At 49.6% G+C, this 21,612-nt stretch overlaps 1 protein-coding gene across 14 annotated transcripts in view; it reads right to left on the reverse strand.

Moving 5' to 3' along the window:
* Positions 1 to 247: 247 nt before the first annotated feature.
* The window catches only part of TPM3 (tropomyosin 3), a 28,214-nt gene continuing 6,849 nt past the window's right edge, over positions 248 to 21,612 (reverse strand). For 2 of the 14 annotated variants that reach the window (XM_019431234.2, XM_053908713.1), the window contains 8 exons: positions 16,239 to 16,372; positions 14,545 to 14,662; positions 14,358 to 14,428; positions 13,636 to 13,711; positions 12,213 to 12,275; positions 11,974 to 12,043; positions 10,876 to 10,954; positions 9,799 to 10,123 (listed from right to left, as the gene is read on the reverse strand). In XM_019431234.2, coding sequence (XP_019286779.2) covers positions 10,120 to 10,123; positions 10,876 to 10,954; positions 11,974 to 12,043; positions 12,213 to 12,275; positions 13,636 to 13,711; positions 14,358 to 14,428; positions 14,545 to 14,662; positions 16,239 to 16,372 — 615 coding nt within the window. In that variant the 3' untranslated portion in view covers positions 9,799 to 10,119. Of the gene's footprint in view, positions 1,603 to 2,375; positions 2,823 to 9,798; positions 10,124 to 10,871; positions 10,955 to 11,973; positions 12,044 to 12,212; positions 12,276 to 12,979; positions 13,056 to 13,635; positions 13,712 to 14,357; positions 14,429 to 14,544; positions 14,663 to 16,238; positions 16,373 to 21,612 lie in introns of those variants that run through there. The other 12 variants (XM_019431229.2, XM_053908712.1, XM_019431230.2 and 9 more) reach the window with 8 other exon arrangements.

Consider the following 21,612-nt stretch of genomic DNA (forward strand, 5'->3'; position numbering starts at 1 on the left):
CTGATGTTCACATTTACCCTGATAATACACATTATCTCTATTTTACAACTTATTTCTATCAGTACATAGAAGTAAGAATCTGAGCTGAGTTTCGAATCCAGTTTTGGTGGTCTGCTTCCAAAGCATGTGTTCTCTATGAGATCCTGTTGCCACCACCCACAAAGATCTGATTTTTACCTCAAACCTCATAGTTCCTGTGGAGAAAGCGCATTTGGATTAGTAAATAAAAGTCAAGGAGGTCTGAGAATTGGAGGGACTGGTTCTTTATTTCAAAAAGACAGTTGTCAATTTTCAGTATCAAAACAGTTGCACTATTGGTTTCTTTCTCTCAGTCGGCCCCGGAGAGAGCACACCAAAGGACAGTGCATTGTAAGCCAAGAAGCTGCCGGATGCACACCTAACAGACCTCACAGAAACCTCACCAAAAGGGGGGATTGGGCAGGGAAAGAAACTTTTAAAAGATCAGCACACCGTCAGCCCACAGACTGTACAGTTCTCAGCCTGACAGAGTGGCCAAGGTGCCCCAACCCTAAAGAAGCAAAGTTTCAAAATAATATAAAATTTAAAAACGGTTTTGTACGTAAGCTATTCAAGATTTCTCCAGCACTAACACAAAGCACAATGACGTGGCACTTTTAGAGACAGCAGCTTCAGTCCCAGAGAAGGGTGACGAGATAAGTTTGTTTCATGTGGCTAAATCAGTGGCAAACACGTAATTTTCTTTTCTTCTTTCAAGGAGGCAGGAGAGCAAATAAGTGGTCACCTCAACATAAAGGGGACATGATCCATTCTGTGAGCGGTTAGGAGAGAGAGGGGTGAGGATAGGACAAGGATTTGGTCTCAGACAGAGGTCTCACACCTTAATTTGTTTGGTCACTTCTGATGAAAAGAAATTAAAGTTGCTCAAAGATACCTTAAAGCTGAAACCCTGAGCCACACTTTTTTGGCTAACTCCTCCTGGAATCACCTTTCTAATTTGGCCGGTACTTTGGACAGAGCAACGAAGCTTCCCAGAGTGGGTACCTTTCGGGGCTCTGGCCCTCAGTAGGCAGGCAGGCCTTGCCGCTCTCCCTCCTCTGCAGAGAGAGCAGTGTGCGTTAGGCTGAAAAGTTAACTTTCCAAACCTTCCAAGTGAGGAAGGACTAAGACTGCTGCTTCAGAACTGTGGAATTATTAGGAATGTTTTACAAATGGGTCGCTACAGCAACAACAAAAAAAGGTAATTACAAAATGTGTACATCACAACATGCTTGTAAAGACACTTTGCATTGTGCTCACATTCCCTTAAACGTTGTTCCCAAAGGTGCTCGGCCTCAAGCCCAACTGGAATCTCAGGGGAGAGGCAGAGACAGTTTGGCGAAAAAGATACAGGGGCTGGGGTGGGAGAGGCGGCAAAAAGGAGAAAGCGGACTTCCAGTTAAAGATCAGCCCTCAGTTTCCAGGCCAGCTTCGGGCAGGCTGGCCTCAGGCGGAGTCAGGGTCAGGGGGAGGAGCAGCGGCAGGGCGGGACTGGGGTGCTCTACATCTCATTCAGGTCAAGCAGAGTCTGGTCCAGCATCCTTTGTGTACAGAGGTGCTCCTCTTTGGTGCATTTCAGCTTATCTAATGGGTGTAAAGGAGAGACGTTACTAGAACTAGAAGTAAAGGTCAAGGTCTGCCCACCGTGAGAATCGCTCCTGCTGCAGGAAGGCTGCAGACTACCAAAGCACCGCCTTCCCGGCGCCAGGCCTGAGCCACTGCACCACCCACTTCTGAGGGGACTCTGGCGAGCCCCCTGGAGTTGCAGGTGTGGCTATACCTCTGGGGGAAGGGGCTGGGACCTATCAGTCATTTCCTCCCATAGCCACACCCACCAAGGCTTTCAGTTTGCAGTCCCCGAAGGAGGCAGCCTTAAGCATCAGCCATTCTTTCTTCGGGGCTTTGCCCGTAGGACGGTACTTATTTGACATGGTTCCGGGCATGTTTCCACCAGTAAAAACATCAGAGTCTCACCCTGAGAATACAAGATCTTCATGCGCTATAAGCTTCCTCCAAAATGGAAAGGAGAGGAACAACTGGTGGGATGAATGAAAGACCCCCAGAGCCTATCACAGAGCCCCTGAAGCCAAGAACACTACCAAACGTAAGCAAACCTCAACGGAGGTTTGTGGAGAGCTACGGCTCACAACTAGCTTCCGACAGCTACTTACAATTAAGCATAAAACCAGCAAAAAGAAACAAGAAGGAAAACGTCAGGGAAAAAAAAGCAGCAGCTGAACACCTAGCAAGCAAAACCACAGATCTGTTGATGGCCCGCACCCCTTCCTCTCCCTCCCCTTCTGTCCACCGGCTCAGAAGGGCCCGTCTCTGGGCCTGCAGATGAAGCAATCACGACATCTTGTCCAATCAGTCCTTTTATTGTTAGAAAACATCCATGCCAAGGGGAACACAGCTTACAGTCGGCACACAGGGAAAGAGCAGCAAGTAAGGGTGGAAGCCAGAAAACTCTCCCAGGTTCCCTTGCTCTGTTCTCGCGGGCTCCTCCCTCCTTCATCCATTATCTCTTGAAAAGGGATGGAAACACTATCAACTGTTCTCACTACACAGCGGTGGGGAAGTCAGGAATACTCTCACTGCCCCAATTAAAAAGCAATTTGCTTAGGGCAAAACTGCCTTTCAAAAAAACAATCAGCTTTTTGCTGGGGTCCAGGTCAGTGGTGTGAGCCGTAAGCTCAGCTTAACGGGCAGAGGGAGCCCTGCCCGTCAGCCACACAGATCATGCAGCGTTAGCTTCAGCTCGCTAGAGAGCACTCGGTTTCGCTCAAGTTGGCTGTAGAGGCGCTCTGCAGCAGCAACAGAGAGGCGAGGAAACAAGAGAAGAGGAAACAGGAGGAGAAAGAGAAAAAGGGTGTTAGTGGAATACCAGAAATAAATCCTGAAACCTCGGACTAGCTGGTACACATCACAAGCATCTGTGGATGCGAGGAGGACTCAGACCCAGGGCAGTGGGACGCAGGCAGGCAGTGCGAGGACCAACAGAGGAATAAAATAATCCAAGCTCACAAGTCGCAAGGACAACGCTTTAAGAAGGAAAAATCTATCTATTTCACAAAGGTATTTACTCCTTGGGTTGAAAAACAGACGAGGGACCCAGGGCAAAGGCAGGAGCACAGCTGGCTTACAAGAATTATATTTACAACATTCAGGGTTTGAAAGGAACTCAGGTAAAAAGTTGGTACATTTTTCTGTAAAAGCATTCGATCCAGCATTGTGAATGATAAATTGGGATCAATATCCCTACATCCATTCAATCCTACTCCCTCATGCTTCTTGTTATAGGCGCTCAGTGGTAAACCCAGCATAGGAGCCTATCCAATCAAAACCCCACCTCCCCTTTTCTAAAAGAACCCAATCCGGGGGCGCCTGGGTGGCTCACTCAGTTGAGCGTCCGACTTCGGCTCAGGTCATGATCTCACAGTTCGTGGGTTCGAGTCCCCCATCGGGTTCTGTGCTGACAGCTCAGAGCTTGGAGCCTCCTGCAGATTCTGTGTCTCCCTCTCTCTCTCTGCCCCTCCCCCCCCCTTATTCTCTCTCTCTCTCTCTCTCTCAAAAATAAATATTTTAAAAATTTCTTCAAAAAAAGGACATTTGGGGCGACTGGGTGGCCTAGTCGGTTGAGCATCTGACTTCGGCTCAGGTCACAATCTCGCGGTTCCTAGGTTCGAGCCCCACGTCAGGCTCTGTGCTGACAGCTCAGAGCCTAGAGCCTGGAGCCTGCTTTGGATTCTGTCTCCCTCTCTCTCTGCCTCTCCCTCTCTTGCGTTCTGTCTCTCTCAAAAATAAACAAAAACAAAAAATTTTAAAAGAACTCAATCCCGTTGGGGTCAGCAGTGTGTCTAGCTCCAGGGAAGGTGAACTGAGATTATCCTGTTCCCTTTTCCAGCCTCCCTTGCTGTTAGGGATCCAGTTCTGGCCAATGAGATATAGGGGTAATCTGCTGGAAAGCTTCTGGGGAAACTAGCTTTCTTTCTTGCCTTGAACACGGATGTGAGGATGAGAGTTGCAGATTTCAAACTTACAAGAGGGCCAAGAGAGTCAGAGAAACACAGTTACCCCCGGCCACAGCTGCTCAAATCTGACTTGTTGCAGGAGAAAAAAAGTCAGTCCCATATTTATTTAAGCTACAGTTAAGCTGTTTCTCAGAACCGAAAGCATTCCCGATATAAATAGTTAAGTGCCCAAAACACTGACTGTAGCTGAATGTTCCCCCCTGCAGCACACCTTAAAGAGGGGGCAGGGAGAAACCAAATCCATCAGACGAGCACGGGCATGATGGGAACTTAGGGACAGACCTTCCTGGTCTACTAGTACCAGTTTCTCAAGTTCACAAATAAGTTTCTTCCAGTGTTTTCAGTCTGTTCCAAAATGGTCTCAGGACCTCAGTATAAAGACCCACCCTCTTCCACCTTTCCAACGTTAGTGTTATGTGCCGCCGAAGCAAGCCCAAGACATACTCTTCTGTCTTTTTTTTTTTTTTTTAACGTTTATTTTTGAGACAGAGAGAGACAAAGCATGAACGGGGGAGGGTCAGAGAGAGGGAGACACAGAATCTGAAACAGGCTCCAGGCTCTGAGCTGTCAGCACAGAGCCCGACGCGGAGCTCGAACTCACGGACCGCGAGATCGTGACCTGGGCCGAAGTCGGCCGCTTAACCGACTGAGCCACCCAGGCGCCCCTCTTCTGTCTTAAAATCAATTGCATCTGTGGGCTGACTGTGCCCACGGTCAAGGTGCAGTGCTTTGGCACGCTGCCCTCCGGGCAGGTTTTCTCCAGTTCTACCTGGAAGATGATGGCCAGTATGGTCCCAATAAGATTTGCCACTTTATGAACACCATCAAAACAGAAAACATACATATACACACAAAATGATGCTGGGAGGGAATAACCAAAATAATAGTTGTACTAAAAGGCAGAACTGGAGCAAACATTTAGAATTGCACGTCTCGTTAAAGCAGTGGTTCTTATACGTATACAATTATTGCCCCTTCTCTCCCCTTGGAAAGAAATTTGGAAATGTATGGGGGCAGTAACTAGAGGACGCTGCACACACATGTTGGGCAGGAGACAGCACTAAGTGGGACTGTTCTGTACATCCCAGAATTATCCACCGTTGAGAACCACCACACTAGCCCAGAAACTCCGTGAGGTCTACGACTGCACCTGTCTTATTCACTGGGGCTTCTCTGACAAACTCAGGGGTTCAAATTTCTATTGAACTCTTATTTTTCTTTTTTTAAATGTTTATTTTTGAGAGAGAGTGAGAGCGTGAGCAGGAGAGGGCAGAGAGAGAGGGAGAGACAGAATCTGAAGCAAGCTCCAGGCTCTGAGTTCTCAGGACAGAGCCTGACGCGGAGCTAGAACTCACAAACCGTGAGATCGTGACCTGAGCTGAAGTTAGACGCACAACCAACTGAGCCCCCCAGATGCCCCTGAACTCTCATTTCTTAAGCTTTCTGTGGCAGGAGTACCACCTGACTCCTCAGGAGCAACCACATCCAAGACAGTGTGACTGCCACTCCTGTCTTGGGGAAGAAGGGTATTATCAGAATCTTATCCCTCACAACGGCCTGGTCAATGAGGGTTTTGTTCCATGTAGGGAAGAAGTAAAGAGAGAGAGAAGTGGAAGCATTTTCTTGCCTGATTAAGCTCTAGAGCACATAGTCCCCTAAGAACTGTATGAGGCCAGAAAATAAGTGTGGTCATGCTCTCGGCTTGAACTCAGTAACAGTAATAAGGGTTCTAACTCTGCAATCTCTAGTGATTAAAACTTCAGGATCAGACACCAGCTCATTAAAGTTCTTGGTTCCCTGATACAGCAAAATAAAACAAACAAAAAAGGCAAGCCACAGAATCCATTTGGTCTGATGTTCCTTTTAGCCACGTCCAGTTAATTAGGGAACAATCCCATGGATGCTACACATCCCTAGGCCTCACTGGTCTGAATCAGGGCCATTTCATTCTGTAACAGGAAAGGGGAGTGGGGATGCTTAAGGGAACAATACCTGCTTTAAAGCCTCACAGTTCAAGAGATGAGAAAGAACAGATTTTGCTTTTTTTTTTTTTTTTAACTTCTCCCTAATATTAAAGCTGGGGAGTGGTCAAGCAGTACCATAGAGAAAGAAAGAGATTGGGCAGGGCTAAGACGAGGCTGCCCAAAACCACAGGACAGCGAACGCTCCTGAACCGCGTGTCATGCCTCATCCGAACAAGGGTAAGGAAGGGTAGAAAAGGACTCTAACCCACCAGCCTGTGATTCAACCTTAGAAATTAAGATGGGGAGCCCCTGGGTGGTTCAGCTGGTTATGCATCCAACTGGATTTCAGCTCAGGTCACGATCTCACAGTTCATGAGTTTGAGCCCGGTCTTGGGCTCGGCACAGATGGAGCCAGCTTGGGATTCTCTCTCCCTCTCCCCTGCTCACGCACGTGCACGCGCGCGCGCTCTCTCTCTCTCACTCTTAAAATAAATAAGTAAACTTAAAAAAAGAAAAAAGAATTAAGAGGGAAAAGTTGAAGAGATCAAGAGCTTTGCTCTGGGATTACCAACGCGGCTTCTTGACCCCATTTCCATAGCCAGTCCAGGCCCCAGTAACAGGATGGCTTCTGTATTAAATGGAAGACTGAACTGAGCACCACACACTGTTTCAAATTTCACTCTGCTCTGCTGGCTCCGTCCTCCCTCACACCAGTCATGCCCAGGGAGAGAGACAGGCGACCGGAAGTAAAAGACCTCACTTTTTTCCGAACATCTATCTATTCTCGCATACCTCTCTCTTTTGTAAGAAGCCTTTCTCTGCGTCAACTCTTTCTGCCCCAAAACTAAAACACCTAGAATCGTACTATCCAACACAGCAGGCAGTCGCTAGCCACATGTGGCTAATTGTATTTAGATGAACCAAAAGCACATAACATCAGAATTTTAGCTCAATCACATAAGCCACGTTTTGAGCGCTCAGCAGGCTCTGTATGTGGCTAGGCGGCTGCTGTACTGGACATCACTGCTCTAGGCTCAATTTCTTGCCTTTACTTTCTTTCCACTAGTTCACTCTTCTGCTCCTTGACCTTAATGCTCAAAACGCACCCTCAAATTAATAAAGTATCAATGACAGCATCTCGTCTCGAGTTCTCCTCCTTCACAACCCGTTGGAGTGGAGACGCTCCGGCAATTATCCAGCCGTAAACGTTTATATGATCACCACACCTTGTCCTGCGTCCTCCCTCCACCCAGTTCCACTTACATTCCTCCTCTGCACAGGGCTTCCTGTCTGCTGCGTTCTCCTTTTTACACGTGCAGCGGTCTTTCAGGATTCTGACGTGCTTTCCTGCTCTAAACTGCCTGCCACCCTTTATGGAGTTCCAAGTCTCTCTCACGTCCGTCTGTCCCCTCAACCCCCGAACTCTGTCTTCAGCTGGATGCCTGCCAGTTTCTCAGACTTCTGTTCTCTTCTACCTTCTCTTTCTTCTTCAAACCAGGCCCAGGTGACCTCTCTACATGTTTAATGCCACCACGTTCCTAGGCTCGAAAGCAGTCAGTGTTGACTTTTCCTCCTCACGCTGAGTGCCGCTCATAGCGCCGCCTCTGTATGGAGGGTTCTCTCTGGGAAAACCGAAATAACCTACCCTAGTTGTTCTCCAACTAGGGAGCATACTCGCTGCTGGTGCTAGGTCAGGAGGTCTCTGGAAGCATATACTTGTGAACTTCAAAAAAACGTATTTGCGGGGTGCCTGGGTGGCTCAGGTGGTTAAGCGTCCGACTTCAGCTCAGGTCACAATCTCTCGTGGGTTCGAGCCCTGCGTCGGGCTGTGTGCTGACGGCTCAGAGCCTGGAGCCTGCTTCTAATTCTGTGTCTCCCCCTCTCTCTGCCCCTCCCCCCCTCTCAAAAATGAATAAACATTAAAAAAATTTTAAAAACGTTATTTGCGGGGCGCCTGGGTGGCTCAGTCGGTTAAGCGTCCGACTTCGGCCCAGGTTGTGATCTCACGGCTCGTGAGTTCGAGCCCCGCGTCGGGCTCTGTGCTGACAGCTCAGAGCCTGGAGCCTGTTTCAGATTCTGTGTCTCCCTCTCTCTCTCTGACCCTCCCCCGTTCATGCTCTGTCTCAAAAGTAAATAAACGTTTAAAAAAAAAAAAAAATGAAAAAACGTATTTGCTGTGTTGCTTTAATGTGCATCAGGAAAAATCACTAGCACACATCAAACCTTTGGTTTCAAATTAGAATTATGTAAAGACAAATTTGAAAACGAGTAAATATGAAGGAAGAAATAACGTAGGGAGCACAGGAATATGGCAAAAGCCACCAAGTAGCATGCAAGTGACTGAAATTTGGGAATCACCGTCTTAATGGGCCACTTTGATAATCTGCTCTCCTTGTGAAACACTGACTCAGCTGCAGAATCAGTTCTTCTCCTTTGCTACTCAGATCAGAACGTATCTTTGTTCGAAACCCCCAGTGGCATCCCCGTCGCCTACAATAAAACTCCACACCTGAGTCCTGCACACGCCTGCCCCTACTGTCTACATCTACCTCTACAGCTACGTCCTTCCTGTCTCTATCTATGCCTCTACTCCTCCGCTGGTCCTTGACCCAAATGCTCAATATCCACTATCCCTCAATCAAATCTGTTTGTCAGGAATCCAATTTTTTAGAACCCGGTAGAAATGAAAAAGCAAGTTTTAGCATGTTTATTAAGTACCTACTATGTGCCTCGTTCTGTGAGTCTCTCCTAACCATCCCACTGGAACCAACCCATCCCCTCTGAATTCCCACAGTTTGGTATTTGTGGCTAAGCCACAGATCACCTGTAGCTTCATTTATGTTCTCTCCCTACTAGATTCTGGGCAACCTAAAAATGGGGATGGTGCCTCCATCTTTGATTATTTCTGTCCCGCCGTGATTCTTTGTGCCTAAAAGACACCAGTTAAGCGTTAGCTGAATCAATCAATCTCTACCTTAATCCCAAAGGCTGTGTAGCAAGAAAAAATGGTATGAACAGAAAGAAACCTGAATTCAATACAACCGAAAGTTTTAGATTAGGGAAAACCTCTGCCCCGGGCTCTAACTGGCCAAAAGAAAAGCAAGTTTTAAATATATAATCTGCTGAGAAACCGAGGTGCTAAGTGGACGCCACTCAGGTGCTTAGGTAAGTACAGCTGCCTGCTGCACTACCCAGGCTGAGCCATCGCGGCTGTGCAAACTGGAAGAGGAGTCTGCAAAAAGTTGTCGTGTAATTCCACAACGTAAACCAGGAACGGTTTTACTAACAGAAATTTACCATTCTTATGTATGTAATAAACCATTTGAAACATGGATGACTGGTTGTTTAGTTTTCCCAATCGCAACCGTTGATCGCGTCTCATGTCCCACTACCACATGCCGGCAGGCAAACGGCAGTATACCTCGAGTGTTAGAAGGGTTTGAACGAACAAACAGAACGGCTGAAAATTCTATGGATTTCTCTGTGACTTGGGATGACCTAATAAGTCAAGTTTGGTGGTAACACATTTGAGACCATCAGGTGTTCTGAAGATGCACCATGTGAGCCACTGAACAAAGGGCCAAGAAAGCGTATCGGGAGGCACTGGGACCCTATGGGAGGAGGAGGAGGAGCTAACTGAAAAGGATGGGAGCCTCCAAGTAATGGAGGTGAAAGACCTCCCGCGGCCTACACACGCCCCGCCCGGAACCTCTGCTAGCCCACCACTCCGACAGACTCCAATCACTTGAGCTTAAATGTCAAGAAAGAATAGACACACACAAAAGTGGCTTTGATTATATAAGTCAGAGGAGAGAGAGCCTACAATAGCTATTCCCCACATCACACCCCCAAGGCTCCTCCTCAGGGACAGCAGCAGCTTTGTCAGTGACACAAATGCAGGGTGGCAGGAGGCTTCCAGCAGCTTAACATTTTAATTTGGGGGGGGGGAGTGGGTGGAAGAATACATAAGTTGCTTTGTGCCCCCCCTACACCCTAATGCCTTGGGGACCAGCCAGGCCGACCCAAATGGAATCCAGAGCGAGAGTGGGGCGCTGGGTTCCCCGAGGAAAGGGGGCAGATCCAGAACAGAGCAGAAACGGTGATGGTTATCTGTATGAAAAAGTAAGGAGACTCTAGGTAAGAAGGACTAGCATCAATCACACAGCGATTTGGGAGAAAAGGGAAGAGAAGGCAGTAGGAAGGAGAAAAGACAGCCAGATAGCACAGCCTGAGTCATTTGGCTTCTTCTCAGGGTTAGTAGGACAGATACAAAGAGGTGGATTAGCATCAAGGGTCAGGGGTCCACAGCAAACGGATGAAGTCCCCAGTAACTCTTCTTGGTGCTTTTTACCGCCTGGCTTGCTCTGGGAGTCGGCTTAATTCTTTGCTGAATTTGAGATTTCCAATCATGGGTGTTTCTCCTGAAGTTCAATACCAGGCACAAATTACATACACACAGGAGATCTGAATTTTGTCATGCAATCAACGTTAGGGCCCAAGTCACTGGCTCTCTGGGCCCTACGTTCTTAGTTATCTGATGACATAGTTCTACCTTCAGCGGTGTCCCCTCTGAGAAGACTAAATTTGAGAAGCAAATAGAAAGAAATCATGGATATAATGAAGGGACTATGAACAAAAATATACTTAAAAAAAAAAAATCACACATCGATCAGGGTGCTACAACTGATTCAATATTAAATGCCACCCCAGCTTTTGCCAACAAGTAACCAGCACCAATAGTTTAAAGATAGAGTGAAGACCCCCGTTTCCAGAGGATAAAACCAAAGCACACTATGCACAGCCTGGAGCCCCAACCACCCACGAGCCAAGGCCCCAGCCCCGCTCTGCTGTCAGATAGTTACATAGAGGTCATGTCATTGAGGGCGTGGTCCAGCTCCTCGCTAATGGCCTTGTACTTCAGTTTCTGGGCATAGAGCTCATCTGGACAGGCACAGGAACACAGGGAGGAACCAGGGGACAGAGTGAAAGGTATCAGAAGCAAATGAAGAGAGGGAATCATTAGAAATTAGGAGAAGTGTGACCGTGGGTCTAATACCACAGGTTAGGAGGACATCCACCCTGGCGGCCACAACAGGCCATTTTCAGATCCTCTGCCCCCCACCCAGACCACTGGGCTTCTTGCCGCTTCTAGTCCACTGCAGTCAAGGCGGAGAACCCAGGCACGGCCGTGACTAGACGTTCTTGCTACCAAATGCACTCAAGCAGCTACCACTCCCACCCAGCTAATCCAATTGCCAGCAGGGATAACACTTAATTTGATGAAAACAGAGAAAGGAGAAAGCACACATTAAGATTCAGACACTTCTTCTCTATCTACCGATCAAGACCAGTATTCTTGGCCCCTCTGCTCTGCAGGCTGCTCCCCCAAACCCTCCCCAGGTAAGAGAATGGTGTGCCACCCAGAGCTTATGTCAGAGTTCTCAAAGCACGGCGTCCTTTCTCACAGTGCACACGGCCGCCAAAACGTGGGGACAAAGTGCATTTAGAAAGCCCCTCGGACTGGCCAGCTCTGGGACATGGACATCCCACAGCCGTGTCTCTTGGAGAGGTCGCCCGCACCTGAAGCGATGAACAGGATGGCCGAATGCAGCCGTGGGGTAATACGTGCTCTCACTGCCATCAAAGTATGGCCACCATCTCACCCCAGAGACCACCATTTCAGACCAGCCAATTGGAGGTAAATGCAGCCATGACCAGTCTCCTCCAAGAGAAGGATGCCAATTCCAGAATACTAGATAAAGTCTGACCAAAAGGAAGAGGGTGTATGTGTAAAACTCCAATTCCGGGTCTTGACCCGTTTCACCCAGCTGTGGCACAGGACAGGGCACGGGACGTGTGCCAGGTCCCCGCCGACTCCCTTTGGTGCACGGGGAAGGAGGGAAGCGGTCAACGGGCAAGGTCTTCCTCTGTAGCTCTGATCCCGCTCCCAGGCTCCATACCTTCCAAGTCATCAATCGTCTTCTCCAGCTTGGCCACTGACCTCTCGGCAAACTCAGCACGGGTCTCCGCCTGGGGAAATGGGACAGCAGACGGAGTCAGAGATGAGCAAGAAGAGTTCTGTGTCTCCACCTTCTACTTGCACACCCTTCACAATCACAGCCAGCTCGTCTAAGTCCAAGTTAGGGCCTCATACACCTCTCAATATTTTGATTCCTTCCCTAGAATTCCCTCAGCTCACCTCCTTGAGTTTATCCGTAAGAATCTTTATCTCTTCTTCGTATTTGTCTTCCTTTTGAGAGTACTGTAAGAGAAGTTGGAATGCGAGTTTCAGAGTAGAACGTACTCACACAGACAATCCTACCACCCCATCTGCCACCACATTCCCTCTTCCAGTGAAATCCTCTCAGATTTTAATGTGTGGTTGGCCCGCGAGAAAAGAGCAAGGCCCATTTCTGGACAAGAGATCATTAAAATCCACAAGTCAACATCCTTAAGGCCTTGATACCCTCAAATTAGAATCCTCTGGATTTTTTACCTTTAAAACGGACCTAAGCTTTGACCTTACTCCGATCAACCCAACGAGGTAATTTTTCCTTCCTCCTGCTTGACGAGGAGGTACAGCAACACCCCAAGGCCAGCCACACGGCCGAAACAGTCCCACATGACACTAAAGACGAGTCCTCTGTCTTGCTCGCTTATTGGGTCTCGGATCTGCTATTTGCTGCCCCCACTGGTCTGCTAGAAAACTTCTGGGGACCCACGACTACTGCTATTTAGCACATCAGTATCAGCCTGAGCAGAACATGACCCCCAAGCACCTGAGACCACGAAGTGATCTGAACTAAAGCAACGAGAGCACACGGGAATTAGCATTAATCCCGGGATATGGATGACGAGGATGCCTCACTAGATTATGTAAGGACTGGGTTTCTCCAGTCTCTCATCAAGGGCAGGGCTGGGTGGGCCCAGGCCCCAGAGCCTGTCACTGTCACAACCAGCCCCTACCTTCTCCGCCTGAGCCTCAAGAGACTTGAGGTTGTTGGTGACATTCTTCAGCTCCTCCTCCAGCTCAGAACACTTACTGTGAATGTTTTACATACCGCAGGAGAGGAAAGGGGAAGAAGGCGAGAATAAAAAAAAAGGGAGAGAGAGACACACAGACGTGAATTGAACCTATATGTAGAGAGAGCTGGAAGGCATACGGGGAAAAGAGAAGTTCCCAGGTCACCTGAGCAAGTGTCAGCCCTCCCTCCCCCGGACCGCAGAGCCTGACAGACGCTGGGCCCTCCTGGGCTAGGACCCAGGATGTCGGACACTAATGAAACACTTGAGAAAAATCACTACAGGAACGAGTCTACCTCGGGTGGAGGTGGGAACTGCTACCTCGGGTGGAGGTGGGAACGTGTGCCCGACCCAAATAGTCCCCCGGATCACCCCAGGGAAGGAGAGACCCTGCGCAGAGGCGTAAGGCAACTAGGAAAGAAGACATGAAAGATGGCAAGTAAGAGGAACAGAATGGAGCATTCCACGGAGAGGTGAGAAGGCACTCAACAAACCAACCAGTGGAGGGGAGGCAGCTGCAAAACAAAGAACAAAAACCAAGCCCAACGAAACCACGCCGTGCACGTAACCTCGCCGGGGGTGGGGGCTAATGTTAGTACCTTTTCTTCAGCAGCACTCAGACACTTCAGGCTCTGGTCCATCAGTCTGATCTGCTCGTCCATCTCCCGGCAACGGCTGTTAGTGACGGTCACGGGGAACGCACAAGCCAGGTTGTGGGGAGGGAGAAAGGTCAAAGAGGACACAGCAAGAAAACAAGCAGCAAAACGAAAAAAAAAATTGTTTTTCAAAAAATGGGAAGACAACACCGCCATGGACATGGTGTGTCATGTCTGGGAGGGGATGGAGAGGAGGCACAGATACATATGCATCAGCACTGACTTGTTACACAAGGCCCAGAAGGTGCCGACGGGGGAGCTCTTCATGTCTGCCCTCGCCCTGAGGCCCCCCCCCAGACTGGCCACACGGTACAGAAGAGACAAATCTCAAGCCGGCATGGCCACGGCAGTGTGTCAAGGAGAAGCAGACTTCGGGTGGGAGGACCCTGTAGGGCCTGCCAGGTGACCACTCACCATCTGCTCGTTAGTCCTTATTTTCCCTCAATTTGCAAACTGCCCCTACGAGAAATAACGGAAACTCATCTGGCACCTGTCACTAGTCCAGAGTAAGAAGGGCCCGTAGCCATTCTCAGGGCCTAAAAAAAGCCCACTCTCTAGGCCCTGTTTAACAAGGTGGAAGGAACACTAGTTTATTCACGTTAATGCGCAAGCCAAAGGGGAAGGGACCGAACGGGAGGGCAAGACTGGGGGAGCAAGATACTCACGACTCTGCCAGCTCAGCTCGTTCCTCTGTGCGTTCCAAGTCCCCCTCGATAATCACCAACTTCCGAGCCACCTACAGAAGACCCCGGACGGCCCAGTGAAGCAAAGAGGAAGCCATCTCCCTCCCCCGTGGCTCTTTTCCGAAATCCAAGGACGCTGGGGAGAAGGGGGAAACACGAGGCAGCCCACCTCTTCATACTTGCGGTCCGCCTCTTCCGCAATGTGCTTAGCTTCCTTGAGCTGGATTTCCTGGAGCTCCATCTTTTCTTCGTCTTTTAGGGCTCGGTTCTCAATCACCTTCATGCCTCTGCCAAACGGTAAGGACAGACACGGCCCTGATGGGTCTGCCACCAGCTCCACCCTCAGGGGCCCTGAATGGCACCTTTAGAAGCCGGCCCCTCTCTACCTGCCACCCAAGAACTCCCACAGCTCCCCATCTTAGTTTGTTTTCTTTGAAACCTTTTCAAAAAAATTAGCTTTCTCTTATAAAAAAAATAACACACACTTAAGGGGCGCCCAGGTGGCTCGGTCGGTTAAGCGTCCGACTTCAGCTCAGGTCATGATCTCACAGTTGGTCAGCTGGAGCCCGCATCGGGCCCTGCACTTTCTCTCCCTCTCTCTGCCCCTCACTCACTCGCGCGCTCATTCTCTAAAATAAGTAAGTAAATAGATAAGTAAGTGAAAATTAAGATGATAATAATAAGAATATACACTTAATACTCAAGGGTATGGTTTAAGGGCACAATGTAAGCCCTTCCAGTCCTGCTCACCAGAGGAAAACTCTATTCGTAAAGTTTCCAGAAATGTTTCACGAAGAGAAAACCCCAACAGAATGACACACTACCCTGTTGTGTACCAGGCCTTCCTCCCTTTCTAGAACTTGCACCCTGCTCTGTAATAGAGCACACACAGCCACGCGACACATTCTCCCAGCAGCACGATGTCAACCTGTGTCCGTCCGACAGGGCATTTTTGATTCTGAAAGCCTTCGTCTGACCCCACGCGTGTCAGCACACACCTTTGTTCTGGTTTACCCCACAGCGGCAAGAAGGCAATTGACTACTTTCAACAAAGGTGAGCTGTGATTTGGTTCCCAACCCTGGGCACACATAAAAATCATCAGACCAACTTTAAAAACATCAACACCCAGGGGGCGCTTGGGGGGCTCAGTAGGTTAAAGCGTCTGCCTTCAGCTCAGGTCATCGTCTCGCTGTTCGTGCGTTCAAGACCCGCACTGGGCTCTTTGCTGTCTGTGCAGAGCCTGCTTCAGATCCTCTGTCCCCCACCCCCACCCCCCACTGCTTGTGCTCTCTCTCTGTCACTCTCTCTCAATATAAATAAATAAACTTAAAAAAAAAAACCAAAAAACAAAAAATCTAAACACCATCACCACCACCCACACCCCTCTCACGATGGGCTCCAACTGAACTGGGGCATAACTCCAGGCACTGCAGTATTTTTAACTCCCCAACGGTCCCCACCCCTCACCCCCATGATTCTGACGGTGCGGCCAAGGTTAAGAAGGCTTATTCAGCACCGATCGCTGGGCTCTATCTCCAGAATTTCGGACTCTTAGATCAGGGGAGGGACTGAGAGTCTGCCTGAATTTTCACCCAGCGCCAGGTGCCGTTGGGCGGGGACCTCACTTGGAGAACCACTGCTTTAGGGGAACTCGTCTCACAAATAAGGCCACGATCCACTAAGTGGAGGCCATCCTGGTGGCCCTCTTTAACAACCATTAGATCAATTTATAGGGTAACACCAATTGCAAAAGGTCACGGAGTCCAGGGAACCCTCACTCTGTCTTGAAGTGAAATGCACTGACCCGAGTGTTGCAGGTCCCTCTGCACCCCATGCCCCACCCCACAGGCTCCCCTACTCACCTCTCGCTCTCGTCAGCGGCTTTCTCGGCTTCCTCCAGTTTCTGCAGGGCAGTGGCCAGGCGCTCCTGGGCCCGGTCCAGCTCCTCTTCTACCAGCTGGATCCTACGGTTCAAGGAGGCCACCTCAGCCTCAGCCTGTGTTTGAATGAGAAATGGACAGAAGTCGGACTGAGATTGGGACTGAGCGCCAAGCAGAAGGCAGGGTCCGACGCGGCAACACCTGTCCCGGCGCAGACGCGGACACCATGCACACACGCCCATCTCCCCCTTTCCCACCAGCCGACTTCGGGGCACTCCACAGGAAGAGCGGTTTAAAACACAGTTCCCTGCCCAGCCCAGTGCCACACAGCACCGCCTCCTTTCTGGACTTGGGTCAAGTTCCTGAGCACACTGGTTATCAGGAAAGGTGTCTGGCGAAGGGCTCCTCCCGCCTGAGCTCGGGCGTCCTGCCCTCTCTGCAGTCTGCTTTCGAGTGTCTTGTAAAGTGGAAAAATCAGAAGGAATTCGGGTTATCTATTAATTTGCTGAAGTCAAATTGTTAACCCTCCAACGACCTTATTCTAATACACCAGGGGACTCACTAGCCAAGAGAACGTTTTTCAGAATAACGGTCCAGACCAGAACGCAAAAGGATGCAACGCTGGGCTCCCCACCCCACCCCCAATCTCTGCAACCTGCTCCCCACCCCCCACCTTTTCAAAGGTGACACGGAGGAGCTCTTCTAACTAAAACTACCTGCCTGACATACAAAAAGGGGGTGGGGGGGCGGCGCAGAGGAGAATGCTTCCTCCGTGTCCACCCCGACTCCTGCAGATTTCTGAACGGTGACTCCCTTCCACTGCCACGGTCATCCCTCAGCCTCAGCCTCCTCCCGGCTGCTGTCAGTCCTCTCCCTGACTCCAGCCCACACAAAGGCCCGGCCAGAACACAAGCCGCCCCCTGCCTCCTCCTTGGCAGTGGAGTGAGAAACGGGGAAAGGAGGCAGCCTGCGTGTAGATGAACTCCGCTGGCAGAAAAGCCCCCCTGTCATGACTGCCTTTCTCGTCCCTACACCTTTCCTGGTGGCAAGCACACTGACTGCCTCAGCCATGCAAGGACTCCACCTGCTCTGCATGCTACCCAGTTCAGATGCTTATCCAAGTGCTTGGTTAACACGATCTCTCTTCTACAGTCCAGATTGTGCCTGAATTCCATTACCCTGATTTCCTCCTGGCAGTCAGGGGTGGGAGCAGCTACAGAAATAATCTGGGTCACCAGCCCCTATGGGGAGGGATGCAGCCCAAAAGACTCCTGTTAAGAATCAGCTTCTTAACAAAAATTTCCAAATACAAACATGGGAGATTCAAAGTCCTGTAGGGTCTGGAGCTATATAACCACCAACCCACAGAAGAAAAGTCACGAGTCCACACAAGCTGAAGTTACTAAGAACCCGTTTGTGTCTCTAACTACACTATTCAAAATACCACAAAGACAAGTGTCCCCTGATCCTGTTTCCTCCAGGAAAACAGATGTCTCTTCGGACACATTTCACAAGTCCAAAAAGGTTAACGACTCAAGATAACAAGGACAAGTCAAGCTATCAGGCAAGGCCAATAAATCACGGCCGGTGCGATGATTTACCCCATCTCCCTCCCTCAAACGCCTAGGACTATAAAAAAGAATTGAACCAGATTTGGAGGAAGCTCATAAAATCTAAGTCTCCATCCAGCTCACCAGTAGTTCCCAAATGGAGAAGATAACAGACTACGGGGGCAGGGTGTACAGTTTCCATGACAACAATCTGGCAGGCAGTTTCTCCCACAAATCAGCAATTACAATAGAATTCTTCGCAAGGCTGAAGAGGGAGGAGAAGGCACCTCTTGGTGCCCTCCTGAGAGCAAGAGCACGCACACACACACTGACACACACTGACGGAGCCTATATCAAATGCAGAACCTGCCACGGGGTGTCCCCACCAAAGCTTCAGAGACCCTGGGCGGGAGGGGGGGGAAGCCAGTCACTGTTCTCTTTCTGCTCCTCCTACAGAAGATCAGTTCTCTTTACAAAGAAACAGAAGTTTGCAGGATCAAGATCTAGGACTATGTCTAAGGGAATAAGGGAAGACTCTTCCTTCAAGCCAGAACCTACGCACAACACCCATCCCTTCATCCCTTCCGGGTCAATCAAGTCCCGCAAGACACTGGGCGGGACGGACTTCTGCAAACCAGAACAGGAAACATTAAACCTTGTGCTATTCTAATTACCCAAGGGTTAGCACGTCCAGATGTGGTTTTGAACTTTCAGCCCATCCACCTCTGCCCAGCCTGGGGGATAGACTCTGAGGTCTTTCCTTCAGGTAATAACAGGGTCCTCCACATTAGAAGATGGCTGACCACACGGGGCGCCTGGGTGGCTCAGTCGGTTAAGCATCCGACTCCGGCTTAGGTCATGATCTGGCCGTTCGTGGGTTCAAGCCCCACGTCAGGCTCTGGGCAGACGGCTCGGAGCCTGGAGCCTGCTTCGGACTCTGTGTCTCCCTCTCTCTCTGCTCCTCCCCCACTTGCATTCTGTCTTTCTGTCTCTGAAAGGTGAATAAATGTTAGAAGAACAAAAAGAAGAAGGGGGAGGAGGAGGAGGCTGGCCACAGCTTCAGCTGTGAAAAGAGTGTGGCTTAAGTGCTACCATCCTCCAAACAGAAGAGATTCCCCAGGCGCGCCACACACCTCAAGGCAAGGAAGTGCTGGGGCGCTGGTGCTCGGAGGCAAATCAGGGCCAAGGACAGAAGGGGATTAGCCTAAATCTGGCATTCTGCCACTCTGGGGTTTCTCTTTTTAGACAAAAGCCACAGATGAAATTTTGATCAAAGGAAACCAGTAATGGAAAAGTGAGGCTTGGGCCTGTGAAGAAAGGAGTACTCCGGGGTTCACGGTGTCCACACAAGTGTATCTACCCGGGGTGACACTGTGTCCTTAGGGACTTTAAAGTCACGGGGGGGGGGGGGGGGGCAGGTGTGAGGAAGGGAGCAGAGCTATCTGCCACAGAGTAAACAAAGGTGGAGACTCCAGAGCAAAGGGCTGTTTGCCTCGCCCCAGGAGTGTGTGCGCCAACGGGAGGGAAAGAGAAAGGTAATCAGCAGGAAAGTAAACCTAAACCAAAGAAAGGTGATAAAGCCTGTTGCCGGGTCCACCCGACCCAGCAAAAGGAGAGCCACACAACAGGTGTTCCAATCCCCCCAGAGATTGGAAATGGGGAATAGGGCCAAAAGCCTGTTTTTTGTTTTTAAGTTTTGCTTTTATTTATTTTGAGAGAGAGAGAGAGAGAGAGAGAGAGAGAGAGAGAGAGAGAGCTCGCGCACGTGCGTGCACATGAATGGGGGGTGGAGGGTGGGGGGGAGGGAGAGGGAGGGAGACAGAGAATGAAAATGAATCCCAAGAAGGCTCTGGCTGTCAGCATACAGCCCGATGTGGGCCGAAGTCAGACGCTTAACCAACTGAGCCACCCAAACCCAGACGCCCCAAAACCTGCTGTTTTAAAGCTCACTCGCTTCTTCAATAGTGTTTCTCAATTTTTCAGACCAGAAAAAAGGAGGGAAATACCAGAGTAAGTTAGGAGAGAGAGGTATTAAAAACAAATAAGGTGAACTGTATGTAAACTTAAAAATGGTTAAAACAGGGGTGCCTGGGTGGCTCAGTCAGTTAAGCATCCGACTTCGGCTCAGGTCACGATCTCACAGTTTTTAAGTTCGAGCCCGGCGTCAGGCTCTGTGCTGACAGCTCAGAGCTGTTTTGGATTCTTTGTCTCCCTCTCTCTCTGACCCTCCCCTGCTCACGCTCTGTCTCTCTCTCTCTCAAAAATAAACATTTAAAAAATGGTTAAAATAGTAAATTTTATGTTATGTGTATTGTTATCACCATCAAAAACAAAACAAACAGGTAAGGAAAAATGATGCATTTGAACATTATGTTTACGCCCCCTGTTTAAGTTTAGCAAGAATTGCAAAGGAGGTTCAGAACCGAAAGTATACCTGCCATGATGCTACACTGTGAAAGGTCAGTCTCCACACTAAAAGCAGAAAAGAAAGGCCGCTCCCAGAACAACTGCAGTCTCAGCTCTGGACTCACCCAGCTTCCCAACAAAGAGTGAAGGGTCACACAAAGCAGCCAGAAAAATAATTAAGTGATGATCCCACTAACAGCCTGAGATACCATCAGGGAGTGCCCAGCTTCCAGCTCCAGAGGAAGGAGGAGGCTGCCGAACCCACACTCCAGAATGCCTGAGAGGGTAACAGGCCAAGCCCAAGCACCCCTCCCTCCTCAGGAGGAGTTCAAAGCTCACCAGAGCAGAAAGCCAAACGGTTAAGCTCCCTCAAGCTGGGGAACAGAAAGAAGAAACTGGTTTCATCAACCTTTAACTATCACCCTACTTCCCCATCTGAAGACTTCCTCACTAGACCTCTACTCAGTAAGCAAATCCGGCAGGCGCTGAGGAAGGAACCATAAAGAACATCTCGAGCTGCTCACTCCTCTGCCTATCACCTGGAAGACCAGGGGGAAACTGAGGCCAAGTTTTCCTGCGAGGAAGCCAGCCGGGGGGGGGGGGGGGGGGGGGCGAAGGGGCGTCACCCACCCTAGAACTATCCCCAGGGTGCCCACACTTCAATGCTGAGCCTAACACTCTGCAGCTCAACACACGGCCGGTTCTTTAAAAGCCAACCCTGCCTTCTTTAAGGGGATCTAGTCTGCAGAACAAAGGAGACGAGAAGTGTCACTAGCCACAGAGTCACCCAGCCAGTCCATCTCACTTGAATTGATAATTAGAAGCTACTCACACTGGGACACCTGGGTGGCTCAGTCGGTCTCTTGATTTCGGCTCAGGTCATGATCTCACGGTTGGGGAGTTCGAGCCCTACATCGAGCTCCACACTGACAGTGTGAATCCTGCTTGGGATTCTCCCTCTCTCCCTCTCTGTGCTCCTCCCTTGTGGGCACACTCGCTCTCTCTCTCTCAAAATAGGTAAAATAAACGTAAAAATATATATAATGAACATGGGGGAAATCCCCTGAGAAAAAGATGACAGAGAAGACAAGACCCCAGCATTTCTACGCCCAGGTAGAAAAACAAGAGCATTCTAGCAATCTCCCACTCTCCCCCCAAAACAGTAATTCTCAGCCACTCCCCAGTGGAGCAGCCAGGGAAAAAAAACCAAAAACCAAAAAACAAAAACAAAAACAAAACTGACCAGGCAAGAGAACAACAAGGAATACCAATAAACCACAGAAGTTCCTCATAAGGTCTTCAAATTTTAGCAACACTTTCTTTTCTCTCCAGCCTCAAGATTCTCCAAAACCAAGTCAGGAGATCAGTTCCACCCCCTAGCCTGTACCCTAGACCCTGGA

This window comes from Panthera pardus, unplaced genomic scaffold (genome assembly GCF_024362965.1).
Source record: "Panthera pardus isolate Hobbes unplaced genomic scaffold, ASM2436296v1 HiC_scaffold_21, whole genome shotgun sequence".
Taxonomy (NCBI): Eukaryota; Metazoa; Chordata; class Mammalia; order Carnivora; family Felidae; genus Panthera; species Panthera pardus.